The sequence below is a fragment of the Diadema antillarum genome, unplaced genomic scaffold (assembly GCF_040938485.1).
Source record: "Diadema antillarum isolate AM-2024a unplaced genomic scaffold, OU_Dant_1.0 scf00000187, whole genome shotgun sequence".
NCBI classification, from domain to species: Eukaryota; Metazoa; Echinodermata; class Echinoidea; order Diadematoida; family Diadematidae; genus Diadema; species Diadema antillarum.
In genome coordinates, this window is record NW_027271076.1 from 1143765 (window position 1) to 1162389 (window position 18625).

The 18625-nt window shown below is 38.5% G+C and overlaps 1 protein-coding gene across 1 annotated transcript in view; it reads left to right on the forward strand.

The window, feature by feature from the left end:
- Nucleotides 1–18625, forward strand: part of LOC139723367 (cyclin-dependent kinase 14-like) — a 124680-nt gene that overhangs the window by 28269 nt on the left and 77786 nt on the right. Inside the window, exon 2 of the mRNA XM_071634622.1 lies at nt 2797–3030. Within this exon, the coding sequence (XP_071490723.1) occupies nt 2797–3030 (234 nt within the window). The remainder of the gene's footprint in view (nt 1–2796; nt 3031–18625) is intronic.

The following is an 18625-nucleotide window of genomic DNA, read 5'->3' on the forward strand; positions in this document are numbered from 1 at the left end:
TATAAAATAACAAAACTTTTGCATTGTTTCATAAATCAAAGACAAAGCAAATAGATGGATAAGCAGTTTGGAGGCAAAGAAAAGGAATAGGACAGGAAAAGATTGAGTAAGAAAAAGGAATGGATTTTTAGGAAGTAGGAAAGGGGAAAAAGGATAGAATAAAAAGGAAAATCAGTGTTAGTGAAAATGAGAGAGGGATAGAAAGAATAGGTATGCAGGGGTTGAGAGGGAGAGGGAGATAGATAGATGGAAAGAGAGCAAGATTTCCTAAGGAGGGTTGCTTGTATCTAGTATTTGGTTAATGCTGTTTTGATAACCATTGCAATCAGCCTGTTCCATTTCTTGTCTTTTTGCACGGTTACTGAAGACAAAATGCAATACCAAATAGTCATGATGGAAACAGGGGATACAGGCTATGTCTGGAGTGTGATTCCTTTGTGAATTTGCTGTGCCCTGTATAGTAGTTCAGAGAAACAAATATGATGCACACTTCCTTGCCAAGATCAGAAACTGATTTGCATGATGTAGTTAAGTAACATAAAGAATTTCATATGATCCACACTTTGTTGCTAAGCTCAAAATGCCTCTCATGGAATTCTTTTATGTTCTGCACCATATGAAACTGTCTGTTTGATTGTCTCTGTCAGTGACTGATAGAGCGGAATTTGCTTGACATGTTTAATAGGTTCATGAAAAGTAAAATGATGTGGGCTTCAGACACAATCCCCAGAAACCCATGCAGTTTCCTTGGCAAAAGAAATATTTTTAGCTTTAATATTGGCATCACTATAACTTCCATGTGATATTTTATGCTCTGATGTGAAGTAAAGTGTTTCTCTTTATTCTGTGTTTTAAAAAGGTAAATTTGTCATAAATGCTGTACATTCCCCGAGTTGAAGCAGTAACAGCAACAATATTGAGGCCTTACAAATACCATTCACGTTTCACCGACATGCGCCCAAATACCGTGGGTGGGTAGTTTCGCAGACATGCTCATTAACCAAAACTCTCTGTCCCCCGAAACCTTGAGGAGCTGCTGCGCGTTTCCAGCGATCATGGCGGCAGACGACGGTCTGCTCATTAAATACCAATCTGGCCGTCCAAAGGCAAGCCTCTACTTTGAGCGACGTCATGTGACTGAGCTGTATGCCACTGCTTGTTGACCATTTTTACCTCCTCCTCACAACCCTCATCTTGAAAGTGTCTCAACTCCCCCACCCCCCTTTCCTGATTTTTTTTTTTTTTTGTTTCTCCTCAAAATTTTACAAGAGTCCTGTGCTGGTACATGTGTGTGGGTGTGAAAGTTGTTACATGTAATTCCATCATAACCCTTTGTGTACTATGGGTTCCTAATGGCACAGAAAACCTTCAATGGTGTTGTAGATGCTGTCCAAGGTCGCTGGCACAGATGTGCCAGTACCGGACTGCGATCATTAGTGTTGGTCAGCGTGTCATTCGAGTTTGATTCTGTCTCTTTCTAGAGGGTCAAATACATCATTAGAATCCTAGGCTTGAGGTCTTCCTCTTCTTAGGCTGTAAGAAGAATGCACATCTCCTTGAAATTGATATTCTCTATGTTCATTTGACTTGGAGAGAGGAAGAGAAAGAGATTTTTAAATAATCAGATCACTATTTAAAGGTACAGTTGAAATCATTGCTATTTTCAAGCTTTTGACCCAGTATTATCCTTTGATTATGTGTGCAATCTCATGTTAATTTACCTCTATGGTGCATACAGCTGTACCTTGCTGCCAAGGAAAAGCATGAACATAGCTTTCCCCACATAATTTCATTTCTTTCAATTATTACTGAACATTTTCTTATCTGATCTGGTTTGAGTTGTCTAAATGTAAATTTTGCTAAGTAGGCCTACTGTCACATAGACGTGTCGTATGTCCTTTTTTTTTTACAGCCATGACAAACCCAAGACAAGGGATATATTGATTAAAATGACACAATTTCATCATCACTTCGTGACTGAGATAAGGGAGTGGTTACTTTCACATCATTTGATACTTTTGGGCACGTCTGGTGATTCACCACCCAGACTCATCTCCTTCTTTCATCTTCATGACATTTTTTTTTCAGCATGTGTTTGGAAAATGTCACTTGAATTGAAATGGCTCCTTTAATGCGAGAGGAAAAAAAAGGTTATCAGTGTTGAGCCTTGGAAGTGCACTGATCCATGGGAGCTATTCATACAATTGCCGTTGGCTTGAGGCGCACAGAGTGTAGCGTTAAAAGGCGATTAGCTCATGCAGTACGCACTTCAGTCTCCGTTACGCATATCAGTCTTGTTTGTGCAGGTGGACGCATGAGGGGGTTTTATTCCTTGAAAGGGCATTTCCACAAAGGTTGGCAAAATTGGGGAGAAAACGTGTATGTGTTTGTGTGTATGGTATATAAGTGTGTCTTTGTGCATCTTTAGGGTGATATATGATGTAATGATTGTTTTTGCTCCGTATGTGATGTTGAAAAGGGCATGATGAGTTCACCTATGACGTCAAAGCACTGATATGATATTTTGAGGGAAATACATCCAAGTGTATGTCATCATGCCTGGTTATTCTATGCCGTCTTTCTTTTCTTCTTTTTTTTATGAGGGTGGGGGTAAGTCAGGTATGCATCCAGTTTTGTTGCATGATAATGAATTTTGATGTCAGTCAAGCCATGTTGCCATGGCAATGGTAACTTTCATACCCCAACTCGGGTTCTTATGTGCATGCGTGAAATATTTATCTGTCTCATTGAGATGTCATTCTCTGTACACGTTTGTGTGCTTTTTCCTTAATCCAGAGATCAGATGCATCCATCCCTAGCCCAGCTGCATTGCCGCTCTCACCAGACACAGTCAACCTCCTCCTGAATAACTCCAACAAGTCGCAGGAGCCGCGCCCTCACCCCCAGGTGAAGAGGCTGTCATCGGCCAACGACATCATGCCCGCCAGCGGCATTCTAGAGGAGCTGGAGAGGCGGAGGAGCAAGGACGACTACGTCCGGAGGAGACCGCTCAGCCACGCCGGGATCAGGGTGAGTCGCCAAACTGTGATGATTGCGATGATGAAAATGTGGTGCGATGACGACGCTACGGTACAATGCTGTCAATATGGTGTGTTGATGACAGAGTGGTGTGATGATGACGGTATGATATAGTGATGACAGTATGGTACCATGATGACAGTATGGAATGATGATGACAGTAAGGTATATGTACCATGATGACCATATGGCATGATGATGGTGTGGTATGATGATGACAGTAAGGTATATGTACCATGATGACCATATGGCATGATGATGGTGTGGTATGATGATGAAGGTATGGTATGATGATGATGGTATGGGATGATGATGAAGGTGTGGTATGATGATGAAGGTATGATATGATGATGAAGGTGTGGTATGATGATGAAGGTATGATATGATGATGAAGGTATGGTATGATGATGACGGTATGGTATGATGATGATGGTATGGTATGATGATGAAGGTGTGGTATGATGATGATGGTATGGGATGATGATGAAGGTGTGGTATGATGATGAAGGTATGGTATGATGATGAAGGTATGGTATGATGATGACGGTATGGGATGATGATGAAGGTATGGTATGATGATGATGGTATGGGATGATGATGAAGGTGTGGTATGATGATGATGGTATGGTATGATGATGAAGGTGTGGTATGATGATGAAGGTGTGGTATGATGATGAAGGTATGGTATGATGATGACGGTATGGGATGATGATGAAGGTATGGTATGATGATGATGGTATGGGATGATGATGAAGGTGTGGTATGATGATGATGGTATGGTATGATGATGAAGGTGTGGTATGATGATGAAGGTGTGGTATGATGATGAAGGTATGGTATGATGATGAAGGTGTGGTATGATGATGAAGGTATGGTATGATGATGAAGGTATGGTATGATGACGGTATGGTATGATGATGGTGTGGTATGATGATGAAGGTATGGTATGATGATGATGGTATGGTATGATGATGATGGTATGGTATGATGATGGTGTGGTATGATGATGAAGGTGTGGTATGATGATGACGGTATGGTATGATGATGACGGTATGGTATGATGATGGTGTGGTATGATGATGAAGGTATGGTATGATGATGATGGTATGGTATGATGATGATGGTATGGTATGATGATGGTGTGGTATGATGATGGTGTGGTATGATGATGACGGTATGGTATGATGATGATGGTATGGTATGATGATGGTGTGGTATGATGATGATGGTATGGTATGATGATGATGGTATGGTATGATGATGGTGTGGTATGATGATGGTGTGGTATGATGATGAAGGTATGGTATGATGATGATGGTATGGTATGATGATGGTGTGGTATGATGATGATGGTATGGTATGATGATGACGGTATGGTATGATGATGACGGTATGGTATGATGATGGTGTGGTATGATGATGATGGTATGGTATGATGATGACGGTATGGTATGATGACGGTATGGTATGATGATGGTGTGGTATGATGATGATGGTATGGTATGATGATGATGGTATGGTATGATGATGGTGTGGTATGATGATGGTGTGGTATGATGATGATGGTATGGTATGATGATGGTGTGGTATGATGATGATGGTATGGTATGATGATGACGGTATGGTATGATGATGACGGTATGGTATGATGATGATGGTATGGTATGATGATGAAGGTGTGGTATGATGATGATGGTATGGGATGATGATGAAGGTGTGGTATGATGATGAAGGTATGGTATGATGATGAAGGTATGGTATGATGATGACGGTATGGGATGATGATGAAGGTATGGTATGATGATGATGGTATGGGATGATGATGAAGGTGTGGTATGATGATGATGGTATGGTATGATGATGAAGGTGTGGTATGATGATGAAGGTGTGGTATGATGATGAAGGTATGGTATGATGATGACGGTATGGGATGATGATGAAGGTATGGTATGATGATGATGGTATGGGATGATGATGAAGGTGTGGTATGATGATGATGGTATGGTATGATGATGAAGGTGTGGTATGATGATGAAGGTGTGGTATGATGATGAAGGTATGGTATGATGATGAAGGTGTGGTATGATGATGAAGGTATGGTATGATGATGAAGGTATGGTATGATGACGGTATGGTATGATGATGGTGTGGTATGATGATGAAGGTATGGTATGATGATGATGGTATGGTATGATGATGATGGTATGGTATGATGATGGTGTGGTATGATGATGAAGGTGTGGTATGATGATGACGGTATGGTATGATCATGACGGTATGGTATGATGATGGTGTGGTATGATGATGAAGGTATGGTATGATGATGATGGTATGGTATGATGATGATGGTATGGTATGATGATGGTGTGGTATGATGATGGTGTGGTATGATGATGACGGTATGGTATGATGATGATGGTATGGTATGATGATGGTGTGGTATGATGATGATGGTATGGTATGATGATGATGGTATGGTATGATGATGGTGTGGTATGATGGTGGTGTGGTATGATGATGAAGGTATGGTATGATAATGATGGTATGGTATGATGGTGTGGTATGATGATGATGGTATGGTATGATGATGACGGTATGGTATGATGATGACGGTATGGTATGATGATGGTGTGGTATGATGATGATGGTATGGTATGATGATGACGGTATGGTATGATGACGGTATGGTATGATGATGGTGTGGTATGATGATGATGGTATGGTATGATGATGATGGTATGGTATGATGATGGTGTGGTATGATGATGGTGTGGTATGATGATGATGGTATGGTATGATGATGGTGTGGTATGATGATGATGGTATGGTATGATGATGACGGTATGGATGATGATGACGGTATGGTATGATGATGGTGTGGTATGATGATGAAGGTATGATATGATGATGATGGTATGGTATGATGATGAAGGTGTGGTATGATGATGACGGTATGGTATGATGATGACAGTATGGTAGGATGGCAGTATGGTACACTATAGGTTGATGACAGCATGGTACCACGACAACGGTATGGTATGATGATGATGGTATGGTATAATGATGATGGTATGGTATGATGATGAGAGTAGAGTAGGATAATGGCCGTATGGTAGGATGATGACAGCATGGTACCATGACAACAGTATGGTATGATAATGACAGTATGGTGCCACGACAAATGAAGTATATAATGATGACAGTATGGGACAATGTCAACAGTCGAGTAGGATAATGACAGTGATATATTATGAAAAAGATAATTAGAAGGAAAAATGTGTGATGATTGAGATGATGCAGGTGGTGATTACAGTCAAATTGATAACAATGATGATGCCAACAATGATCAAGATAATGATGATAACAATAACAATGAAATTACTAGGGAGGATAAAGGTGAAATGTTTTGAACATACTTTCTAGGAGTTTGGGGTTTCAACTTTTTAAATGAGGATAGTGACAATAATAAGATTATGGTAGTGATCATGTGTCAGTTGATGTGATGATGAAATTGTTGATGTATATATCTATTTTCATTGGTGTTCAAAAAACAAAAACAATTGATGTGTGATATGTTTTCAGTGCAAATAGAGATGTTGGGTGCATAAACATTGCTGTGGTGCTGCCTGATAATCATTTTGTCTACCCGAGGCAACTAGTGTTAGAATTCCATGTTGTGTGCATGACCTGCATTGCAGTCTCTTTTAGTACAGCTGTCAGTAGGATTCCATTCTGACAGTGCTGACTGAATCAATATTAAAACTTTCTATGCAAAGGAATTTTAAACAAAAAAAAAACCAAATTCTGTCAGACATGTTAGGGAAGGGAAATTAGGTACTGGATGTGAAGACGGAGAGAAATATGAGCAGTAGGATATAGTTGATAGAATAAGAATATAAAAATACAGGATAGAAAGTGAATGAGAAAGAACAAAGGAAGAAGAAAGAGAATGTCTAATATTAAGGAGATGTACATGTGATACAGATAGTTGACAGATAGATACTTTGAGCGGGAATGAAAGAGTAAATGATGAAGGAAAAAAACACTTAAGCCATGAATAAAAGTTAACATATAAGCCCTCACAATTTAGAAGTGTAATGCAGATCGCTACCTGTGCCCCGTGTTTGTAACCCAAACACAGCCCTTCGTATGTTGTGCAGTCGCTTGCATTTTATCTACTGATATGAACAGGTATGAGAAGTAGCGGAAAGATATAAGTGAGGCACGATCGCTAGAGCTGGAAATATTTTTAGCGACTGATATCAAAAGATATCAGTGGTAACAAAGAGATATAATGTCAAGGGAATTGAGTCAGAAATGCCTGTCTGCAGCCCATTTTTGTATGTCGAGAGCATTTAACTGGTAGCATCCTTTTCCATTATCATCAACAATGGTAAGGCTACAGAGGGCCATTGAAACGGATGGCAGATTAAGGTCATATGAGCAGTAGCCTCAGAGATCTGTCATCAAATTAAGTTATACGTGCTCTCAAGTCTATAGCTCTCTCTCTCTCTCTCCCTGCTTTCTATCTCTATCTCTCTTTTTGTGTATACATGTACATATATCATATCTATCTCTCTTTATCTAGGTGTATCTCTATCTATCTCTCTATCTATCTCTTTATCTATCTCTCTAGCTATCTCTTTATCTATCTCTCTAGCTATCTCTTTATCTATCTCTCTAGCTATCTCTCTCTCTATCTATCTATCTATCTGTCTATCTCTCTATCTATCTCTTTATCTATCTCTCTAGCTATCTCTCTCTCTCTCTCTCTCTCTATCTATCTATCCATCTCTCTTTCTCTCTATTTCTTTATCTATCTATCTACATATCTATCTACAGTCAAACCTGTCTATAGCAGACACCCCAAGGGAGATGAAAAAGTGACCATTGTAGACAAGTGGCTGCTTTAGACAGGGTCATTAACAGGGCTTTTCTCTTTGGGGGAGTTGTGTTTAGTAGTCGCATACAGCAGGTGGCCGCTATAGATGCTGATCACTATAGACAGGTTTGACGGTATATTTCTATCTATTGATCTCTATCTCTTTCTCTCTCTCTTTCTCTATCTATCTATCTATCTATCTATCTATCTATCTATCTATCTATCTATCTATCTATCCAACTCTTCTGTCTTGCTCCCACCACCTATCTTATCTCTTGTGCGTCCTATCTTGCCATTTCTTCTTTTTTTTTTCTCTCTCTCTCCAGATGTAATATATCTCTCTTCTCTCTCTTTCTCCTGCTTTAGCCCCAGTTGATCTGTAGGCACAGCTTACCTCAATTAGGGAAGGCAAATGACAAACTTGAGCCAGATAATGCTACCATCGATCAATGCGTCGAGAATCGGGGGCGTCAAATCAGTCGCCGATATCCGAGTGTTCTTGCATCGTGATCAGAGAAAACTTGTACGGATGTGTGCGTGTGCTTGTGCATGCAAAATAATCATGTGCTGACCCACAAGGACAAATGCATGTACAAGACCGTGAAATTGAGGTTACTGATGATCTACAGGTTTTTCCCTTTGATATATTCTCTGTACAAATTGCGTGGCAAAGTGTACGGTTCAACATCTTTTTTGATGACCATTTTCTCTCCTCTGAGATTGTTGGGATCTACTCTAGATGATGTGTGTGATTGGAGAAAAGCTTTTTTTTTGGGGGGGGGGTTGGGGTGGAGAAATACCGTGCACCTTTTCAGTTCCTTATCTGCACTTTCTTCAAATTTCTTTGACTGCAGGGAAGTTCATTTATGGGGTCTTGTGCATGGGGGGGGGGGGGGCTGAGGGAGTTGTGTTGTTTGCCTTTAACATGGGTTGTCGTGGTATTAAAGTGGCATAGCTATATAATAGTACATGTGGCTTTGAGCAATGACAATCTGTGTTGTGCTGCCTCTGTTGCAAGACAGATTTGCAATAAGCCAAACCCCTTCATGATAAACCAAATGATTGGATTTGTGGCATGTTTTAGTAGTATATCATAGAAATAGTTTAAAGGCAAATTAAAACAGTCTTCTCACTCCAGGACTGGTGCAGCATGTACAAAAAAATGATGAATATCAATTACCAAAGAGAATCACCATATAAAATGCAGTATGTCATTGTTAAAACTCATAAATACATTTGTATGTATAAAATAGGTGTGTGTGGGGGGGTGGGGGATGTGCATGTGGGTGGTAGGTCTGATCATTCTGTACACCGACCTACATAAATGCCTTGATATACACCTGCATAAACATGTGTTGAACACATCAGTATCCTTATGACATAGACTTCGAGGAGAATCTTGATGTGATCATCATTCGTGACTGCATCGAAATGTTTGTCTCTTCGATTTCTGCCCGCCCGCACTTCAGCAGTTCTGAATGTGATTAATTGTGACAGATCTTGATGAGAAATTTATCGTGCCTATTTTTTATGACCAAGAATCATGGGAATTTACCGAGAATTGCTCAAGCATCTTGTTACTGTGGCAGTTGTTGACTTCCATTACTCGTCATATATATGTATTTATTTGTATTCTGCAGTTAGAAACCAAGGGATTATTCATTTGCATAGTCTCTTAAGATTAAGGTAGAGCTTTTACTAGTCTTCTTGTGGAGATCCCCTTTGTGCAGGTTACTTTACCTGAGCTCTGTCAAATTTGCATTTATTCATGATATGGTCTGATTGATGCTGGGGAGTTAATCTTCTTTGGGACAGATTAGGGGGGGGGGGTGGGGAGGATTTATTGAACCTGCAGTATCGCTCAAGAGGTAGATTTATTTTAACCCGTTGAGGACGAGTCCCGAGTATACTCGGGCAAGCTTCTATGGGAAATGCATGTTGTAGCAAAACCAAACCGTCCTCAATGGGTTAAGTTGATGTTGTGATGTTGAAAGTTGATGCGATAGTTGATGTAACGATATTCTGATAACCGTCATAATCTTGATATCTACAAATGAAAACTAAAAATGCTCATGTCGATAGATACCCTTTCTGAAATATAAATGTCTGGCAGCTGCATGTAAACACTGCCAGTACCTATGAAAATGCAAAATTTTGTGTTTCACCTTGAGCACACTGAATGGTTATATAAGGTGTTATAAATGTCTATATTATTATCTGTTGTTTGTTTTATTATTATTGCTCCCCTTTTTCTGACACTGTAATTGGTGCTGTTATGCCCTGACAGGGTGTGGCAGTAATGTTAAAACTAATATCTTTCTTGGTTATTACCTACCTGACCCTTTTGCTAAGACATCCAATTATATGCAGCCATACGTTTTTGGCGGAAGAAGCTGGACAAGGTTTCATAGTTGTACTGACATCCAACAAAGGAGGAGAATTGCAAGTCATTACATTGTACCATCACCACCACCACCATTAAAAAAAATGCATTAAAAAAATGTATCTACTCTTGGAGGTATTTTGCCTCAATATGAAGCAGGGAAGATGTAGAAAAGCTTACTGGAACAAATACAGGTATGAATGTAGGATATCACCATTCTCTGGAGCAAGACACACTGTATGACATTTTGTGTGACATTTCGAACCTCTGGCCTATTATTGTATTCTGGAGGCAGCAAGCTCCAGTCTTTGGACTCTCAAATCCTGTCTCCTCAATTCACGCAAGAAAACCATGTCATCCTAACCCATAACATTGAGTTGCTATTGGAACATTATATTCATCGTGATCTTAGTGCAAATACAACATTGGACACCATTTATAAGGAAACCAATGTTTCTTCTTTCTTTCTTTTTTTCATTTATCATTCTTTTCCTTCAATCTGCCTACTGCAAAATGTCTTTGTAAGTTTGCATTCTGTGCAGTCTCTATACACCCATCGCTGAGTAGGTACCTGATACAATATTACTGTCTTTCCTTATTTTTAGTCTATCTTCTTCCCAGTGGTTATGTTTACCTTCAGCATAGATAAGGATTAAGACCATTAGACAGTATTTTGTATATTGTTTTTCCATTTTTGTTTTTCGCGACTAAAGGTTCATGCGACTTCATTGGATGAAGTTATATTTCATCCCATTGAGCATGATATTGAGCAGGATCACATGACATTTTTCCCACCAAACAAGTTTGTGAAATATGCAGTGTAGCACATCATGCATCTATCAGTGAAAAAGTCATCATTGAAATCTTTGAAGACATTTAGAAAAAAAAAGGGGGGAGAATCCAACAAAAAGTTAGCATTTTTCTTCTGTATCGAAAAAGGTGATGTGTCGTGGAGGCTGATGACTCCAGCTAGTATACCCCACCCCCCCCCATCCTCTGTGGGAGAACATTTTTGCACAAATTAATTCTAATCTCTAAAAAGTAATCTATTGCCCCACATTTACTTTTACATTTGCATTGCAGCTGATTTGTTGCTCTCGTTTTCTCCCCATAGGGAATATAAATCCGTCTTTGCGGTACACGAGAAGAAAATAATTGGCACAGTTATTGAGGAAATGGAAAAAAAAAACCCACCTTTATCTATCTCTCAAATGTGCAATGGATTTCCCATTGCAATGTTTAAAAAAAGTAGAATGTGTGGGGGCATCAAAACTTTGGCTGTTGTGGACAAAAGTGAGTTAGCAAACCAGTTTTCTTTCAATAATGATAGGCAAAGACTCAAAGAATGTAAAACTAAGATAGCATTTTACATGTAAAACAAACAAATGAACAAAAAGAAAACCCTCAATCAAGGCTAATGGAAATGGAAAGCCTGTGTTAACAGTGGCTTTGTAGTGAACTGCAGTCACAAATTTGAATGGATTAATGTAACTTAACAATTACATACAATATATGAAAGGTGTTTAAACTTATAAAGCACCTTTTTTTTCTCCAACTCTACATAGAATTAAAGGGAAGCATTATTTTTTATACTGTGCTTTCTGAGCGAGTGCTCATGCACAACCAATATGATCAATTCATCATGTTTTTATAATGGCTTTGTGAGACCAGTGACCTCCATGCCACCCTTCCATTTGTCACGTGTATGTTGGGCTCAAATTTCATCAACCATTAACTTATTTCTGATAAAAGAGAAAATCTTCATAGAATAATGCATCGTCAGGAATTACATCTTCTCAATTACTTGTGATTCCTACACATTAATTCCAGATGGTCTTACATCTGCTTTTTGGTTAACACAGATACAATGTAGAGACATAAAGATGGACCATGGGGAATGAGATTTTTTGAAGACACGCTTGTCATACAGTGTATGTACAGAAATGCTTTCTGCTGAACATGCTGAGAAGATTGATGTAGGGAATTTACTGAAAGCCTAACAACAGTAGATGTGAGCCACTCATTCATTCTGCACACCAAATCTCATTTAGCTTGATCTCTATCTATGGTAGATGTGAATATTCACCAGTCTGAGTTCAGAGTATAGCCCCTCCCCCCCCTTCTTGTTGTTGTTGTTGATAAATATGAATGAAGAAAATGTCTCCTGCAGAATTGGCAAGTAATGATATGGACATATGTAGGACACTTTTCTTTTTTTGTCTTTAACCCTTTCTTTGCCAATGAGTGAAAAGTGCACAAATTTAACACAAATATGTATGGACAGGAAATTGAATTCAATTTGATTCAATCAATTATGTAGCATACATAGGGCCAAAGAAAGGAGCAAGTATATACTAGAGAGGAGTATGTGAACTGTGAATATGCTCACTATGCTTTGTTGTCTTAAACAGTTTTATTACTTCTTTCTTGGACTATGCCATGCCAGTATTTATGGTCAAGATAAAAACAAACAAACATACAATGAATGGGCTAAAGAAGATGAATTGAAAGGTGAAAGAAAATTATTAGGTGGCAGATTAAAAGATCATTTTTAATGATTTATTTAACAATGATATATATTTGAATGGAAGGTGAATTAATGATGCAGAATTAAAACTCACTCTTCAGATATAGCTGTAAATCGTCAAAGTGGAGAAAAAGGGGAAGATATATATTGTATTTGGAAGAGAGGGAGGGGAGGGGGAGGTGAAGAAAGAGTCGAGATGAGATGCAAAGTTTAAGAGATGCCTTGAGACGGGACCGGAAGAATATTATCAGGGTCGAGGAGGTGGCCCACTTTAGAGTAGTACTCCTCCGGGAAGCCTTGTCTCCGCTCAGCTGAAGGGGGATAGTACACTGTTAGAAAAAAATCAACAAGGTTGTTTAAAATTTTAAACAACCACAAGTTAACCGGTGAATCGCTCAACTGTTGTTTAAAAATTAAACAACACGTAGTTGTTTAAACTTTTAACCCTTTGTTGTTTAAAAATTCTAAACAACTGTTGTTTAAAAGAAATTTAAACAACTGGGTTGTTTAAAAAAGTTGTTTAAAAATTTAAACAACTGTTGTTTAAAAGTCATTTTATACAACTGGGTTGTTTAAAAAAAGTTGTTTAAAAGTCTAAACAACTGTTGTTTAAATGTAATTTTATACAACTGAGTTGTTTAAAAAAAGTTGTTTAAAACTCTAAACAACTGTTGTTTAAAAGTCATTTTATACAACCGGGTTGTTTAAAAGTAATTTTATACAACTGGGTTGTTTAAAGCAAATATTAAATATTCATGTTTAGAATTTAAACACTTCTTAATCCCATATTACTGTACAACTCACTTGTATATAAGCACAATAACACAAATGTTTATTTTTTGGCCGATTATATATTTCAGCACATTTTCACTGTCTATATCACTGACAGCATATCATTAGAAAACCTTCAATCGGTCAATCTGTCCATCGATGTGCAAACATATTACAAATAACAAATTGAGCCAATCAAGAATTGTCTCATCCATTTTCAGAATATATACAGAGTAACAATTCTTCTTTTACAGTTAACCTTTGATAAGTCGAAGTTCTCGAGAACCGAGAAAAATGTGTTGACTTGCGCGGATTTAGTAAAAATATGCAGTTTGACTGCAGAGGAAAAATCACGAGCTTTTGTTATGCTTGAGTTAAGTGATTTTCCAGCTGAATTGACCTCCACTCATTTAAAGCTTAGTGTATTGTCAAATGTACATTTTGATTCCACTTACATACAAATGGGGCGTTTAACGCCGTAAAAATCACATTTCACAATATTTCAACTAAACTGCAATGGCAAATTGAATTTGAAACATGCAATAATTAAAGAATTAATCATTATGCATAACATGGATGTGTTCAGCTTGAGATTATCTATACCTGTGCCACATTGAATATTTTGTTGCTTCATTTCTCATATTGTGTGGGTGCATGGGGACCATCAGTTGCCCTCAGATGGGTCCAAAAGGGCTAACTGAATGAACAGTACACAGAGAATGTAATTTTTCAGAATGCTTTTACAGTCCAATGCACACCTTACAGACACACATTATCCAGTTTTATAGTGATCATACCCTGACAAGACAAGATAAATCCTGAATGAGTCTTATTTCCTGGAATAATTATCTAATTTTCTTAGAACCACTGACTTTGTTCTTGAAGTGTTTGTCACTATTACATGCGCTTGGAAATCTCATAAGCGAAGCTTAAGGGAATGGCCCTCTAAGGATTTGCTTTTCTGTCCCAATATTGTACTTTGTTGCCCCACTAAGAAAATATTACTGAAGGTATTGCACTACACAGCTTCTCTATTAACTAGATCATTTTTAACAATGTTCAATTTGATGTAACAACATTTTGAATCATTTCAGTCGCAATGCTTTTGGGGAACATCTGCAATAGTAAGTCAGGGGTTATTAGATTATATTTCCTTGACAGTACAATGATGACTGTAAATATACTGCAGATGGAGAAACCATTCACATTAAGAAATAAGTTTTATCTCTTGTGAAAATTCTACTCCATACCTATATTCAGCATATCTGAACAGACCAAATAACATATACAGTACATTGTAATTATAATGAAACTTACTCCTGTTTACTAGTGTAATTTGAGAAGTCATACCTGCTACCAACACATACAGTTTTTTTTTTTTTCATAACTGGGATGTGCCAAGTACAGCACATCTGTCCAGCAAAGATCATCTCTGTCACTCCTGTGATAGAGATGGCAATAATGAAGATTACTCTATATACAATGAAATAAATTCATAATGGAAATATACATTCTACGAAACAGTTCATCTTGAATTTTATGAAGGCCACATTCAGTACAGAGTGTGACCTCCATGATGCTCAACAGATATGAGGTTTTAATTTCACAATTGCTATATTTCTGAAAATTGACTGTCATGCTTCAGTATAAACCTGTGAAGATCTTTCCCAATATTTCATTAAGTCACTACTATGCAAAATACCCTTTTTAATTCATTTCTAACCTATCTTTACCACAAGTTTTCAAGGGCCAACATTACCCACTAATAGAACAATCTTCTCATGACCTTTGATCTCTCCATGTGACATGTATCCATTACTTATTGAGTTATAAACAAATAAAACATAGATACCAAACCTTTGCTTTAACGAATGACCTAAAAGTCAACTTTGTCAATTAAACTTCTGATGACCATGAAAATCTCATTCTACGCATCTAATCTTCCTGATTTGAAGAGTTCAGGTATGTCCTGATCTCTCTCACAGAATTGGACGTCACTTTACCAGGCGTTTTGTACACAACTGTCTCCAAGAACTGCCAGGCAGCAAAACATTGAGCCTGGTACTCTACATCTAGGACATAATGCACTTTGAATGCACAGTCCACAGCCTTTGTCAAAGTTGGAAACAAGAATCCCTGTCTCTCTACAATAGGGAGTTTTCGCAAGCACAACGCGGCCGGGAGTTAAGCGTGTCGTGTGCGAAATTTGCTTCTGCACATGATCAAATCCGAGGAACGTCCCGTCCGGGGGAAAACGAGTACGGTACTTGGCCAAAATAGCGTTCGGTCCCGATGCTGGGCAGGAGTGAGCCAGCCAGTCAGCCAACCAATCAGCGATCTTGTCCCCATGCCTCCGTCCTGTACAGGAAAGCGAAACTGCATAGATATGTGGATGGGAGTCAGAGTACGGGGACTGTCACAAGTGATCGCTTCCTCGTATTCTCGGTCTTCGCGTCGTGTAGCGAAAACTTCCTAATGACAAAGGTTTGCAGTGGCTTCTTCCAGGATCCTCCCATCAGCAAGATGAAGGGCTGTGGTCTCTGCTTCCTGTCAATTTGTCCAATGTAGAAAGCCAGGTCTGTGCCCTCCTGTAAAATGAAATGGAAATGGAAAAGAAACATGCATATACATCTCGATAAAATCTTGAAATAATCTACGCAGAAGTGTTGGGTTGAGGCATTGGTATAATGAAGTCCATCAGAACAGATATATTTCCCACACCTTTCCAATGTTCAAGGTAGAGTTCATAATAAAGTGCCTGGTCAAATTCTGCAACATTTCATTTGCAAACATATACCCTAAATTGGGTATTTTATGTAGTATATAACATCCATGTATTACATTTTCTATTCTTGCAAGGGCTAACCATGACCTGGCTGAATGAATTTTCAACTGTGTGGCCTATGGGAACTTCTGAAAGGCAATTAATTTTATTGCTGGCAAGCCCAGGCAAAAAGTATTATCAAACAAAAACTACTTCTGAATTGCATTTCATTATTTTGGGTAAGTTACTCTTTCCAATACTAGTAGTATAACAATTTTGTCCACTTACAATGTAGGAACATTAAGGAGTATGCGAGGTCTTTTTTTCTTTTTGGTATGGGGGGGGGGGGACACCCTGTATCACATTGGATGTATATGAGTGGTATGTGATATATTTCCAGCATCTTGCTGAATATAATGATACCATAGGTCAAGTGCAATATTTATTGATGAATGGAATATTCCTTGTTGGCGACATTTGGGACCAATTTTGCTTTTCATGCGAATTTTTTCCCCTTTTTATCAAAATGAAAAGGACATAATTGGACAAGTGTGTGATTGAGCAGTCAAACACAAAATAAAATAAATATGTATGTTGACTATGTAATATAAGATTTTTTTTTCATTAAAAAAAATTATTGTGATTCACAGCATACATTAGCAACATAGTAAATTTGCATAAATATGTAGAATCCATAGACTAAACTAACAAATGAAACAGCATAAACTGGGAATTTCTGTAACTATGGACCACAGCTTGATGATTTTTATATTTTGTATTGCAATGTCAAAGTCCATCTCATCATTTTAATAAGAGGGCAATACATCACTTGTTTTAGAAGATTAGCCTCCAAACAGTTAGGTACTTACAGGTTGAAAGTCGTAGAATAACTCCAACGACTCCTGAAAGGAGCACTTGCCCCACACCCTCGCAGTCCAGCCTCGGCAAACTAGCGGCAGCATGCTGAATGCAAACGTCTCTTTTTCCTCTGTGGAGCAAAATGTATGACACAGGGGGAGTATTTTGAATGATAAGTACAAATATACCCTTTAAAAATATTAACACAATCAAGGCTGATAAAGAGAAATGCTGACAAGTATCAGCTCATATTCAGATGCTAGCTTATGTACTTATATTGTACTTGATTGCAACCAGGATTACTAACTGTGAGGAGGGGGGGGGGGGGGCTGTTTTAAAGTTGTTTGGAGGGTATTGTAGAAAATACTACACATTTTGAATGAGGGACTGATTCTGGCAACGGCATTTACTACCAAGACGGGCAAGTAATTGTGGATGAGTAGAGCCAAACTTGTAAGGCCAAGCATTAGAATTATAATGCTGTAATAATCATTATGCTATTCTACAAAGCAGCAATCAGAGTTACCATGAACTTGGATGAAAGAAAGTTGAATGGTGTTGACAGCCAGTGCCTTAATAAGAATAATCTTGCACTACTGTTAAGTGCTTAACAAAGACTATTGCAATATGAATGACATTTGGGCTTTTGCAGGAGGTTCATGTCATATTCTGGCATTGCATAAAGCAAGATCAGTTAATACGCATCTTAATTAGATTAGCAAGAGCAAGGGATGTTCAAGGTCCAGTGATTTTTATTCCAAGTAGTAGGAAAAAGAAAGCAAAAACTTTAATAGTTCATAAAAGACTTCTCTGTTAATGTTATCCTATAATGACAAAAGCTTGATTATCATGTGAGTTGATCAGGCAGTGGAGAAGAAAAGGGGAATGGTAGATGAAGGAGGCAAGGACAAACCGTCCAGAAGTTTCAGTGTACATGAACTGTGTGGCCGTGGGGTGCTATAATGTGAGAGAGGGGCAGGAGACAGCCTCTCCCAAATAATTGTCCAAGCTGTAGTTACAGTCATTAAAGCTGCACTACCGCATGTGATACAAGGAGCGAAAGAAGCTTGTATGAGCACAATTAAAGATGTTCTGAATCCACATGTCATCTCTTGAGGATTCAGTTCCAGCAGGACGAGGTCCAACATGAGCTAAGGAGGGACAATCTCTGCCTGACTGGCCTGCCAGAGGGGGCTGAGGAGACAGAGGAAGAGCTTACTGAGGGCGAGTCAAATGTTGCCAAGGAAGTTGGCTTAGACATTTGGAAAGAGGACATCTCACCTTCGTGATCTTGTCCTCATCTTGGGGAAAAGGCAAGAAGGAAAGAGCAGGCAGATCAAAGTCCACTTTATTGCAAACAAAAGGAACAAACTGCATTCTGGGCATTCTAGTCTGAAAGGA